The 13,628-nt window shown below is 47.5% G+C and overlaps 1 protein-coding gene across 6 annotated transcripts in view; it reads right to left on the reverse strand.

Annotated features, from left to right (window-relative positions):
* LOC101026362 (NADH-cytochrome b5 reductase-like) overlaps positions 1–13,543 on the reverse strand; it is a 32,085-nt gene extending 18,542 nt beyond the window's left edge. Inside the window, exons 1-3 of one of the 6 annotated variants that reach the window (XM_009209030.4) lie at positions 13,462–13,543; positions 6,507–6,803; positions 2,397–2,545 (exon numbers count right to left, since the gene is read on the reverse strand). In XM_009209030.4, coding sequence (XP_009207294.1) covers positions 2,397–2,545; positions 6,507–6,704 — 347 coding nt within the window. In that variant the 5' untranslated portion in view covers positions 6,705–6,803; positions 13,462–13,543. Of the gene's footprint in view, positions 1–2,386; positions 2,546–6,506; positions 6,804–13,461 lie in introns of those variants that run through there. The other 5 variants (XM_009209037.4, XM_021941937.2, XM_021941936.2 and 2 more) reach the window with 5 other exon arrangements.
* Positions 13,544–13,628: the final 85 nt, after the last annotated feature.

The raw sequence follows: 13,628 nt of genomic DNA on the forward strand, positions 1-13,628 counted from the left end.
CACTTGAACCCAGGAGGCAGAGGTTTCAGTGAGCCGAGATCATGTTACTGCACTCCAGCCTGGGCAAAAGAGCAAGACTCTGTCTCAAACAAACAAACAACTGCAAATCCTTATGAGCTACCTCCTCTGCCAGGCTGGTGAAAATAAAGGTCCTCACTGAGAGGCAGGCAAGATGCAACAGAAAAAAAAGAGTACTGGGCTCATCCACTGCCACGTGCTGGCTGTGAGATCCCAGTAGATCATTTCATCTCCCGTGGCCGCTTTTGTAAAATGGGGACAGCTATCTGCATTCCAGTTGTGTGGATGGGAGAGTGCTTCAAAAAGTACACTGAGGATGTGAGTTGTTTTGAAGACATGACTGTCATTTTTCCTGACCTCTTCTCGACCACAGAGTGATAAAGATAAAAACAACTGCTAACATTTATTAAACACTTACTAGCACCTGACAGAAGCATTAGGACTGGAAGGATCCTCAAAGGGCCCTAGTCTGAAGCCCTATCTCATGCATGAATCCTCTCTATGTGACCAAAAACAGGGTCAGGATAACCACCATGAGTCACAGTAATAGCCATGGTGTATTAAATGTATGCATGTATCAAGCATTTCATATGCATTATCTCATTTAACTCAAACAACAACCCAAATGAGGAATCCAATGCTTAGAGAAGTGAAGTCCCTTGCACAGCTGAAATTCAATCACAGCTCTAACTTCAGAGATGGGTTCCTCACCACTGTTCCTCAGAGTTTCCCAGGAGCTTCCCTAAGCACAAAACTTTCTTCTCTGAGGTATGCAAAGATTAAAAAGGCCCTGTCTCAATGCACCAAAAGCATGAAGGGCTGGACAGAAATACTTAATAAATGCATATTAAACAAATGGGGACATAAGGAACAGAGCATAGAGCATGGCTTGGCTGCAGAGCACTATGACGTCTGCTGCAACAGAGGTAAAATTGATACATTTCAGAGGGAGTGTGCAGTCTCCTCTGGGAGCCTAGGAAACCTCCTGGAGGTGGGCACTGCAGGATAGGCCAGCCACTGACAAGGGCAAATTGGGACAGGAAGGGTGGCGGGAATCGGGTGTGGAGCAGGAGGCTGAGACCAGGGCAGGGGTGGGATGGCAAAGGGAGAAGAACATGGTGGGAAAGCAAGCTGGGGCCTTGGGTTAGGACATCATCATGGAGGCGATGTGTACCTCAGATACCTTCTGGGGTGCCACATTGTCTCCATGCTGCACTCCAGAGTCACATGGTCAAATATGTGTGTTAGGGATGTCACTGCAGGGACAGAGTGGGTAAAGGAGGGGAGCTAGCCTGGAGGCAGGGAATTCTGGGCATTCTGGTTCATGGATGGAAGGATGCCTGGGAGTGTGACCTGCCCTGTGGCCCCTCCTGCCCACTGGGATAGTGAACTTCTAGGACTGCTGGCCAGGCCACAGGCCAGAAGGAGCTGGACACAAATACCAGGGACCATTGTGAAGCAAGTGGCCAGAGTCTGAGCAGCAGTAAGTGCTCTTCTGGCTTCCACCTTCTCCTCTGGCTGCACCTTGTTTCCTTTGCTGGCTCCTCCCCCTCTTGCCAATGCCATAGATGCCGGTGTTTCCAGGGTTTGGTACTATGTGCCTTTCTCTTTCCATGCACACGTTTCCAAATACCACTCAGGTATGTGCCAATGACTCCCAAACCCATGCCTGCAGCTCAGATCTCTCTATTAAGCCTCAGATTCACAGAGCCAACAGCCTAACAGACAACTCTACCCGGACATTCCAAAGGGTCTTGTCTCTGGGCAGGCAGGGGTGGGGACTGGGGTGGGAGTAGAGTGCCTAAGTAGACTGGGAGGAAGTAGGAACCTCAGAGGAGTGGTAAAGAGCGTAACTCAGGAGCCAGACTGTCTGGGTTTAAATCCTGGCTCTGTGACTTATTAGCTATGTGGTGCTGGGCAAGACCTTTATTCTCAATTCTATCAATTGGTACTAATCATATTAGGTTCATACCACAAGCTCTAAAGCCAGACTGCTTGCCTTCAAATCCTGGCTCCAACATTTCCTAACTGTGTGACCTTGGCAAGTTTCTGGACCTCTCTTACTTCAATTTCCTCTGGGAAATAACTGCACCTACCACACAGGATTTTGTGAGGGTTAAATTATCTCACGCCTATAAGCACACAGAACTGTGCCTTGGATAGTAAGTGCTATTAAAGTGATTGTGTTGTTATTATTTATTATGAAAATGCATTATCTAGTTCAATCCCAAGAACCCTCTGAGTCATGTGTCACTATATCTATCTTGAAGATGACAAATGGAGGCTTAAGGGAGAGTATGCTAGTTGCTCAAGGCCAGCAGCTAGCAAATAGCAAAGCACGGCTGTGAAGCTTTGGTCCTCCCGCTACCTGAGTGTACCGTAGGATGAGGTGCTGGCCAGGCTGCAGGCCAAGCTGGCTGTTCCCGGGTAGAGCAAACCGGACACGGTATGTGTCCTTAGTGAGTCTGTCCACGGCACTGATGCAGAAGGCCACGAAGGTCTCTGGGTTCAGCTTGGAGGGGCAGCTCTGCAACAGGAAGAGATCCAACAGCTAGAGGTCGGGGCTCCACAGACACACAGGCATCCATAGCATCCTTCCCACTGTCCCCAAGGAGAGGCTGTCTTGGCTCGGGAAGTTTCCTGTAAACTGGACACTAGCCTCACCTTAGTCCCCTTTGAAAATCAGATCCAAGAATGCCAGAGCGCTTTCCTTTGAGCCTATCCTGCTCTTAAGCATTCCATGGCTCCCCTCAGCTCCAGGGTAAAGTGTGGGCTTCTTCCTTACCTGGACACTCAAGGGCCCTGTGGATGACCCTCACACCCCATTTTATCTCCCAGGCATCTGGTGCCAGACTTTTCTTCATCCTCCCAGGAACACCCTGCTGCCTCCCACTTCTGAGTCTTTATTAGCTCAAGCAGTGCCCTCTTATCCAGAACATTCATCTCCAATGTGTAAAAGACATACCCATTCTTCAAACCTGCTAAAATCCAGATTTGCATAATTTATAAGTTGATGGGACCTCAGAATATCTAACCCAATATCTGTGTGTTACATATGTGGAAACTGAGGCCTGAGTTGAGTCATGCTAGCTTACTTGTCTACAGTCACATTGTAGACAAAGATTCAAATTCATGTGGAAGTCTCAGCCCATTGCCTTTAACATTCCACCCCAACCTGCATCTCCTCCAGGAAGCCTTCTCTGAATGCTGTGGCTCACAGACCTTTCTCTCCTGTAAAATACTCCATTTACTCTTGCGACCCCTCAATCCCAGCTTAGGGCCTGGCACCATGTGTTCCTGCAGCACCAACTCTGGAACCCCAGTTACCCATGGTAGTGCTGACAATATCACTGAATCGACAGAAATTCTCGGGCTTGGCATTCGAGGCCTCGTCTCCACTGTGCCCCTTCCCACACCCCCCATCCAGGATGACCTCTTCATCATCAGCCAGAGCACCTGGGTACCCTCCGGCACAGCTGCCTGGTGCTTTGGAAGGAACACTGGACTGGGAGTTGGGAGAACTGGGTTTAGCCCCAGCTCAGCTACTGCCTCCCTGTGGAGTCTTCAGCATATCAACTGATCCTCTGGGTTTCAGTTTCCTAGTCTATAAAAAGGGCCACTCATCCCTGATAACTTTATAGGGTTATCATGAGGGTCAGATGAGATACAATATAAAAAGCATTTTATAAAATATAAGTTACCATGGGAATGTAAAATCTTTTCCTATTATTATTGCTTCATTAAAAGTTAAAAAACAAAATTACAAATTGGAATATGCTATTTTACAGGACTGACAAAATGTGTTTGTTTGCTTCCATCTGTTTGCAATTTTTTTTTTTTTTTTTTTTTTTTTTGAGACAGAGTCTCGCTCTGTTGCCTAGGCTGGAGTGCAGTGGTGAGATCTCGGCTCACTACAACCTCTGCCTACCAGATTCAAGTGATTCTCGTATCTCAGCCTCTCGGGTAGCTGGGATTACAGACGTGTGCCACCACATCCAGCTAAGTTTTATACTTTTAGTAGAGATGGGGTTTCACCATGTTGGCCAGGCTGGTCTTGAACTCCTGACCTCAGGTGATCCACCTACCTCGGCCTCCCAAAGTGCTGGGATTACAGGCGTAAGCCACCGTGACCAGCCAAGTAACCCTGTGATTCTTTGTCCCCCTTCTGTAAGCTGAGTTTTTTCAGCACTGGTACCCTGGCATCTTTATTACCAATCTCCTTGTGCCTAGCACACAGGATATGGTACTTAGTAGATCTGGGAGAAACACATTCATTCATAAAACAAATATTTAATGAGTGCCAACTGTAATGCCAGGAACTACTCAAGGTGCCGAGGATAGAACAGTGAGAAAGACAGAGGCCCCTTCTCTGCCAGAACTGATATTTTAGCAAGAAGATGGACAATATACACATAAAAGAATACATCTAGATGGTGTCTGGTAGTCCTGAGTTAGGAAGATAAATGAAATTTGGGCAGAGATCAGAAAGAAGTGAAGGGGTGAGCCATGTGGAGATGGAGGGCAGTGAGAAGAAAGCAAGCACAGAGGTTGTCACAAACATTCCCCAGTCACTGGCAGAAGCCAGAGCACTCTAGTCCCCATCACCACCTTCCAGTGGCAGAAATACAAGGAGACATTAAATATAAAGTTATTCACGGCTGTAATCCCAGCAAGCACTTTGGGAGGCCAAGATGGGAGGTTCGCGTAAGCCCAGGGGTTTGAGCCCAGCCTGGGCAATATTGCAAGACCCCGTCTCTATCTTCATAAAAAGCAAAAATATGGCCAGGTACAGTGGCTCACACCTGTAATCCCACTACTTTGAGAGGCTGAGGCAGGCAGATCAGTTGAGGTCAGGAGTTCGAGACCAACATGGTAAAACCCCAACTCTACTAAAAATGCAAAAAAAAAAATTAGCCGGGCATGGTGGTAGGTGCCTGTAATCCCAGGTACTCAGGAGGCTGAGGCAGGAGAATTGCTTGAATTTGGGAGGCAGAGGTTTCAGTGAGCTGAGATAATGCCACTGCACTCCAGCCTGGGTGATGGAGTGAGACTCTGCAATAATAATAATAATAATAATAATAATAATAATAATAATAATGTCATGTTGTTTTGGGGTTCAGAGAAACAACTGCAAGGCCAGGCATGGTGGCTCACGCCTCTAATCCCAGCACTTTGGGAGACCGAGGCAGGTGGATCACCTAAGGTCAGGAATTCGAGACCAACCTGGCCAACATGGTGAAACTCCATCTCTACTAAAAATATAAAATTAGTCAGGTGTGGTGGCACACGCCTGTAATCCCAGCTACTTGGGAGGCTGAGACATGAGAATTGCTTGAACCTGGGAGGCGGAGGTTGCAGTGAACCAAGATCACGCCACTGCACTCCAGCCTGGGCAACAAGAGCAAAACTCCATCTCAAAAAAAAAAAAAAAAAAGAAAGAAAAAAGAAAAGAAAAACAACTACATTTGTTCAGAATGTCTGATCTATAATAGCTTAAGAACAACATGTGTAAAAATGACTAAGCTTTGGTCTAGTTTGAGCCCCAAGAATGAGGAATGGTTGGTCAAAAAGTGATGATGGCTAGGCAAGGTGGCTCACGCCTGTAATCCCATCACTTTGGGAGGCTGACGTGGGAAGATCACTTGAGACCAAGAATTTGAGACCAGCCCTGGCAACATGGCGAGATTCCATCTCTACAAAAAAAAAAAAAAAAAAAAGTGATGATGATGCCAGATGGCATTGAGAGAGGTAGAAATGGGAGACACCTCTACTCCACATTAGTCAGGAGGGACACAGAAAATGGGAAGACTGTTCAGATGCGGGAGACCAAGACAGGGACAGATGCAAAACAAAACCTATGCACAGTGCCAGAAGGAATGGGTCCTCAGTTTCCCTATCTGTGTAATACAGGGGATGAAGTCCGGTGTTCTGATATTTATAACTGTGAACCCTCCTAAACATTACAATAAAGGGCTAATCTGCTTAGTCCAGACTATGAAGTCCTGCAGGAGTTAAGGAGGAAAAAGTCAGTAAGGGCCAAAGAAGAAAAAAATATCAGCCCTAACATCCATTATTTACCTAGAATAAACTATGGCTAGTTTAGTCCATAAGGACAAGGACTGTGTCTGTCACGCTCACTCTCAAATCCTCTCTGTCTCACAGGGCCTGGTATATAATAGGTACTCAATAAACATAGTTAAGTGAAATGGATGTCAAGCTCTGTGCTACACATCACAAACATTTAGCCTCAATTTACAGATGGGGAAACTAAGGCTTAGGTCGACTAAGGGACTTTGCCTCAAACCACACAGCTGCTAATAAGTTTGCTTCAGGGCTGGGCTTTGAGCCTGGATCTGTTTGCTTCTGTTATGTGTACTCTTTTCTTCTGCTGTACAGTCAGGGAAGGCTTCCTAGAGGTGTGCTTTGCAGGGCCAAGGCTAGTAGATTCTGCCGCCCTGGTGCTCATATCGAGAAGCAGCCTCCCTCACCTGTGACTCTGGCCCACGCAGCAGGCTCCTGTCCTTGCTGGCTCGGGCTGCCTCCCACCTTGCCAGGTCTCGGTGATAGAGGTCAAACACACAGGGTGAGCAGCCACTGCCACAGCACTGGGAGGGCAGGGGTTCCATGGGCCGCAGCTGCAGCCAGGCTTCCTCAGTGTCGTCGTCCTCCTCCCTCTCACCCATCATCAGTGGGGCTTGGGTAGCCTAGAAGGAAAAACTGGGTGCTCTTCCAGAACAGGCCAGGCTCTATGAGACCATGGGCCAAGGCCCTGCTCCTTGGCCAGCCTGGGAGAGGGAAAACACAGGGGTTATTCTCTGGTCTCCTCTATTCCTCACATTCTCCAAAGTCTGCAGGTGCCAGCCTCTGTGCAAGCGCTGGGGATGGAGATGGATCAGCCAAGGGGTCTGCTGTCTGGTAGGGAGCATTAACCATTTACTATCATTGGTTTTAGAAGGGCAATCCCCTTGTGTGAAATGAAATCTTTCTTTACTAGAGGAAAGGGTTTGGCTTCAGGAAACCTGGTTCTACTACTCATGAGCTCTACGACTTCAGGAAGGTTTAGCAGGATGGGACCCCCTTGAGCACAGAATGGTGTCTTATTCTTTTTGTATTTTACCACCAAGCATAGCTTGGCATACGGAAGAAAGGACACAACAATCAGAGCTGGTAACCAAGGTTTCCTGATCTGTTCCTGTGCTCTGAGTGCCAGTTGATACTTTACATAGAAAAGTCTCATTGAATTTCAAAAGATATTTTTGTTTTGTTTTGTTTTGTTTTGTTTTTCTGAGATGAGGTCTCACTCTGTTGCCCAGGCTGGAGAGCCGTGGCACGATCATAGCTCACTGCAGCCTTAACCTCCTGGGCTCAAGCAATCCTCCTGCCTCAGTCTCCTGAGTAGCTGGGACTACAGGTGTGCGCCACCATACCTGGCTAATTTTTTTTTCTTACTTTTTGTAGAGACAGGGTCTCACTATGTTGCCAGTCTGGTCTCAAACTCCTGGCCTCAAGTGAACTTCTCATCTCAGTCTCCCAAAGTGCTGGGATTACAGGAATGAGCCACCATGTCTGGCCTTAAAATGTTTGAAATGATAAAGTAAAATATATACCTCAACTCAATTATAAAAAATTAATTAAAAATATAAAAGAACACCTATGTAACTACTGCTCAGTCAAGTAAAAAGAACCTTGCCAGTATTCCAGAAGCCACCTGTGTCCCTTCCTGATAACTGCACTTCCCCCAGGTTACCATAATCTGACTTTTGTGATAATTATTTCCTTTTTCCCCTAGTTTTGCCACCTTTGTTTGCAATCCTAACCACTATAGTTCAGCTTTGCCCAGAGTTTCATACAGCTTCTAAAATGGTGGCAACCAGGGTTTTAACTCTGGCATGTCTGGTTTCAAAACATATCGTTCTTTAATCGCAGGAAACAGAAGGTTGTGATGGTCCAGGTGTGATGAGATGAGGACTTAGACGTGCAGCTTCAGGCAGGATGAGAAGGCAGGGGTCAATGAGAGAAATACTGAAGAGGAAATTAACAGGACACTGACACTGAATAGATGTGAGGGAGTGTGGGGGGATAGTAGGGTAGAAGGGACATCCAACCCCTTGGATCTGGCTTGGATTTTGGGTAGACAGAAGGCTCAAGAAGAAGTTGAGTTTTAAGGGAAAGAAGAAGAGAGTTTAGTTTGAGGTATGCTGAGTGCCTGTGGAGCATCTAAATGCAAAATCCAGTTGTGAGTTACATTAAACAGGTCTAGATATGAGTCTGGAGATGGATGGACAGTGAAGAGAGAAAAACAGGTGCAGCTGAAGGCCTGCCTGGCTTCACTCTCTCCTGTGAGCACTCCATGCACTTGGTCCATCCCTGCTCATAAAAGGAGCTCAATAAACATTTTTCTTTCTTTCTTTCCTTTTTTTTTTTTTTTGAGACAGAATCTCACTCTGTTGCCTAGGTTGCCAGGTTGGAGTACAGCAGCATGATCTCGACTCACTGCAACCTCTGCCTCCTGGGCTCAAGCGATTCTCCTGCCTCTGTCTCCCAAGTAACTGGGACAACAGGTGCCCAACACAATGCCTAGCTAGGTTTTGTATTTTGAGTAGAGACAGGGTTTCACCATGTTGCCCAGATTGGTCTTGAACTCTTGACATCAGGTGATCTGCCCACCTTGGCCTCCCAAAGTGTTGGGATTACAAGCGTGAGCCACCACACCCAGCCAATAAACACTTTTCAAATGAATGAGTCTCTCTCTACCTTACAGCATTCAAACTGTTACATGTTTATGTGTCTCTCTTCTTTGAAACAGTTGTACTTGAGGGCAGAGTCCTGCTTTTCATTTATTTATGAAACGGCACAGTGGCTAATTTTTTTTTTTTTTTTTTTTCTGAGACAGACCTTGCTCCAATACCCAGACTAGAGTGCAGTGGCACAATCTTGGCTCACTGCAACCTCCGCCTCCCGGGTTCAAGCGATTCTCCTGCCTCAGCCTCCTGAGTAGCTGGGATTACAGGTATGCATCACCACGCCCAGCTAATTTTTACATTTTTTACAGATGGGGTTTTGCCATGTTGGCCAGGCTGGTCTCAAACTCCTGGCCTCAAGTGATCTGACTGCCTCAGCCTCCCAAAGTGTTGGGATTATAGGCATGAGCCACTGCGCCCAGCCACAGTGGCTATTCTTAAATGTGCATAATATGAAAGAAGGGAAGGAATAAAGGAACTCAATTTCAGGGCTATTGGTTAAACATAGTCTGAAAGACAAATCAGTGAGGTGATTTGGCTATGAATTATTTGTTTATTTATTTTGGAGATAGGGTCTCACTCTTGTCGCCCAAGCTGCAGTGCAATGGCATGATCATGGCTCACTGCAGCCTCAACCTCCTGGGCTCAAGTGATCCTCCTGCCTCAGTCTAGAGTAGCTAGGACTATAGGTATGTGCCACCACCGCCAACTAATTTATTTTTTGTAGAGATGGGGTCTCACTGTGTTGCTCAGGCTGGTCTCAAACCCCTGGGCTAAAGCAATCCTCCTGCCTCGGCCTCTCAAAGTGCTGGCATTACAGCGTGAGTCACCGTGCACAGTCTGAATTATTTTGAAATGTTTCTGTGAGGGCAGTTTGGGATTCATCAGGGTTCTCCACACTTACATGTAGACTCCACAGTTTTTACAGAAATCTCACCTGCAAGCTAACTATTCATTTAAAATTCCACAAGCAGGCTGGACACGGTGGCTCAGACCTGTAATCCCAGCACTTTCAGAGGCCAAGGCAGGAGGATTGCTTGAGGCTAGGAGTTCAAGTCCAGTCTAGGCAACATAGCAACACCCTGTCTCTAAAACAATAAGGTAAAATTACACAGGCAAATCAAAGTAAAAGAGAGTGTTAGCCTTGGCCGGGCGTGTGCCTCACACCTATAATCCCTGCACTTTGGGAGGCGAAGGCAGACGGATCACCTGAGGCCAGGAGTTTGAGACCAGCCTGGCCAACAGGATGAAACCCCGTCTCTACTAAAAATACAAAAAATTAGTCAGGCATGGCAGCACGCACCTGTAGTCCCAGCTACTCAGGAGGCTGAGGTGGAAGAATCGCTTGAAGCCAGGAGGCGGAGGTAGCAGTGAGCTGAGATTGTACCACTGCACTTCAACCTGGGCAAAAGGAGCAAAACTCCATCTCAAAAAAAAAAAAGAGAGTGTTCCTTCCTCTCAGTACTAAGAGCAGAGCTGAGAAGAAGTCTGATGCTACAGAGCATTATTTGATGTAAACATCATGCCTCTAAAACGCCAGCTACCTCTGAGAGCTCCCAGCATTTGATTTTTCATTCGTTCCTGCCACAAACACATACTAGGCAGGGGCTGCGGCATGAGGTGCTCCAGGATACAGAGGTGAGAAACACTCATCCTGCCCTGATGGGAGAGTCATTCACTAAACAGATGATAACCATTATAAAAGATGCCACTTACTGGGCCAGAGTCTATGCCAAGTGCTCTGCATGCCTCACTCAATCCTGTAGGCCATGCTCCTCCTCATTGTATAGAGGAGAAAACTGAGGCCCAGGTCAGGAAGCCAAAAGTATGAAGGCCAGTTTGCACACCTGGGTCTCTTTGGCCTCCAGACTGGTGCTCTTTCTCCCTAGGCTTCCAAAGCACAAGGAAAGGGTACTTTCATCTCCAATTCCTAGCACCTGCACTGGGCTGGCACAGAGCAAGGATCCTATTACCAAACTGTCTTCAAATTATATGGGCACTCTGGGGCCTCCAAATGGCACTAATTTCACTCAGGCATAAAGTGCTAGGATCAAGTGTGGCCAAGTCTGTGAGGGGGCAGAGAAGGAGACCACCAAGTCTGCCAGAGGGCAGGGAAGTCTCATTTCTGGGTTCCCAGTCACTCCCCAGGAGTCCATACCTGTAAGATCTTTTTCTGCTTCCCACCCCCATTTATACTGGAGCTTCTGGTGGTCCCACAGAATGTAATTCCAGTCTCTCCCTAACATCAGCCATCAGCGCATCTGCCACCAGTCCCCTGCTTAGCAACCTTTAACAGCTCCTGTTGACTACTGGATAGAATCCGATCTCCTTGCCTGGTGTCCAAAGCTCTTCCTGATCAGACCTTACCCAAATTATCTTACCACTTACTATTGCTCGTTTTAGAAGGGCAGTGTTCAATGAATCTTTCTTTAACAGAATAAAGAGTTTGGCTTCAGGAAACTTACTACTGCTCATGAGCTTTATGACTTCAGGAAGGTTTAGCAGGCTGGGACCCCCTTGAGGTCAAGGATGGTATCTTAGGCTGGGCGTGGTGGCTCATGCCTATAATTCTAGCACTTTGGGAGGCCAAGGCAGGCGGATCACCTGAGGTCAGGGGTTCGAGACCAGCCTGGCCAACATGGTGAAACCCCATCTCTACTAAAAATACAAAAATTGGCTGGGCGCGGTGGCTCAAGCCTGTAATCCCAGCACTTTGGGAGGCCGAGACGGGCGGATCACGAGGTCAGGAGATCAAGACCATCCTGGCTAACCTGGTGAAACCCCATCTCTACTAAAAAATACAAAAAACTAGCCGGGTGAGGTGGCCAGCGCCTGTAGTCCCAGCTACTCGGGAGGCTGAGCCAGGAGAATGGCGTAAACCCAGGAGGCAGAGCTTGCAGTGAGCTGAGATCCGGCCATTGCACTCCAGGCTGGGCGACAGAGCAAGACTCCGTCTCAAAAAAAAAAAAAAAACAAAAAAACACAAAAATTAGCTGGGCCTGGTGGTGCATGCCTGTAATCCCAGCTACCCAGGAGGCTGAAGCAGGAGGATCACTGGAACCTGGGAGGTGGAGGCTGCAGTGAGCTGAGATTGCACCACTTCACTCCAGCCCGGGCGACAAAGCAAGACTCTGTCTCAAAAAAAAAAAAAAAAAAAAAGGATGGTGTCTTATTCTTTCTGTATTCTACCACCAAGCACAGCCTGGCATATGGAAGGTTCCCTGTAGTTTACAAATACAGTCTGGGAGCCAAGATTAGTGCTAGGTGTTGGGAAGCAACAGAGGTAAACAGGTCATTGTTCCTACCTTCACAGCGCCTCATAGACTACACGTACATGGTGTTACATCAACCCAATTCATTTTTATTGCATGCTATGGACCAGGTATGCATTATGAGTGGATGAGGTCTGATCCCCTCTTTATGCTGATTTTTTTTTTTTTTTTGAGACAGGGTCTTGCTGTGTTGCCCAGGTTGGAGTGCAGTGGCAGGATCACAGCTCACTGCAGACTTGATCTCCCAGGCCCAAGTGATCCTTCCATCTCAGCCTCCTGAGTACCTAGATCTATAGGTGCATGCCACCATGCCTAATTTTTTATTATTTGTAGAGAGGAGGTCTCACCATGTTGCCCAGGCTGATCTCAAACTCCTGGGCTCAAGTGGCCCATCCCACCTAGGTCTCCCAAAACGTTCGGATTACAGGTGTGAAGGATAACTCTTGGCCTTCTCCACGTTTTAACAGTCTCACCTGCTCTGCTATTTTGAAAATTAGCAGAAAAGTTGGCCGCATCAGTCAGGAATTTTAAAGAGCTGGTTCATGCGTCCTCTGAGCCTCTATCTTTTCAGTTCAAGAGGCACCACCTTTAATCCAGGCCTTGACACATGTTGCCTCAGGCTGGATGACTTTTCCCACCCCGCAGGCCTTGGTTTTAAAGGTCACCTCCCTTCAGAGGCCCTCCCGGAATCTTCCCCTCCTCATTCTCTATAAGGCACTCTATTTGTTTCTACCATACGCACATTCACTAAACACATTTACTATCTGCCAGGCACTGTTCTCAGTGCTGGGGATATAGCAGTGAAGAAACAGAAACCCTTGCACTCACGGAGCTCATATCTTAGGGTGAGAAAGTTATTAAGCAAGATCAAGATGGAAAACAGATGGTACGATAGTGTGAAATGCTAACGAGAAAAATAACTACGGAAAAGGCATAGGGAGTGTGTATCGCAGTTGACTTATTTGTTTGCGTTGTTTACCTGCGTTCTGTCTACATCTCCCATCTGTCTTATTTACCAATGCCAACCGGGGCTAAGCACAGCGCCTGACACACAGCAGGCAGCTGATAGACAGGTGTTGAGCAAGGAGCAAAAGCGTATCTTCATTGCTTTGTCCTTGCTTCTAGAAGGCGAACTGGGAAATCCAGAGGGAAAGGAAAAGCCAGGAAAGTGGCTCGCTTTTGGCGCTGGGGAAGAGGTGTGCAGTGTGCAGTCACGCTCAGGAGAAGGGCAGCGCGGCAGAGGCGCTCGCAGCAGCGCGCTGTACAGGTGCGCCAGCTTAGGCATTTCTATCCCTATTTTTACAGCGAGGGACACTGGGACTCAGAGAGGGAAGTGCCTTGCCAAGCTCCAGCTGCTCATAAGCGATCAACCTTGTCTAAGTCCAGGTTTGAAGTCCTGGAGCGATTCTGGACCCACCACGACCACTCACCTACTCGCTTGCGCTTCCCCTCACGTGAGATTTTCCAGGTTCCTCCCTGTCTCCGGGTAGGCGGGGCGCGCTTAGCAGGTATCACCTATAAAAAAATGAGAACGGGCTGGGGGCAGGTGCAAGACAAGAATATCCTGACTGTGATTGGTTGAATTGGCTGCCATTCC

This window comes from Papio anubis, chromosome 1 (genome assembly GCF_008728515.1).
Source record: "Papio anubis isolate 15944 chromosome 1, Panubis1.0, whole genome shotgun sequence".
Lineage (NCBI taxonomy): Eukaryota > Metazoa > Chordata > Mammalia > Primates > Cercopithecidae > Papio > Papio anubis.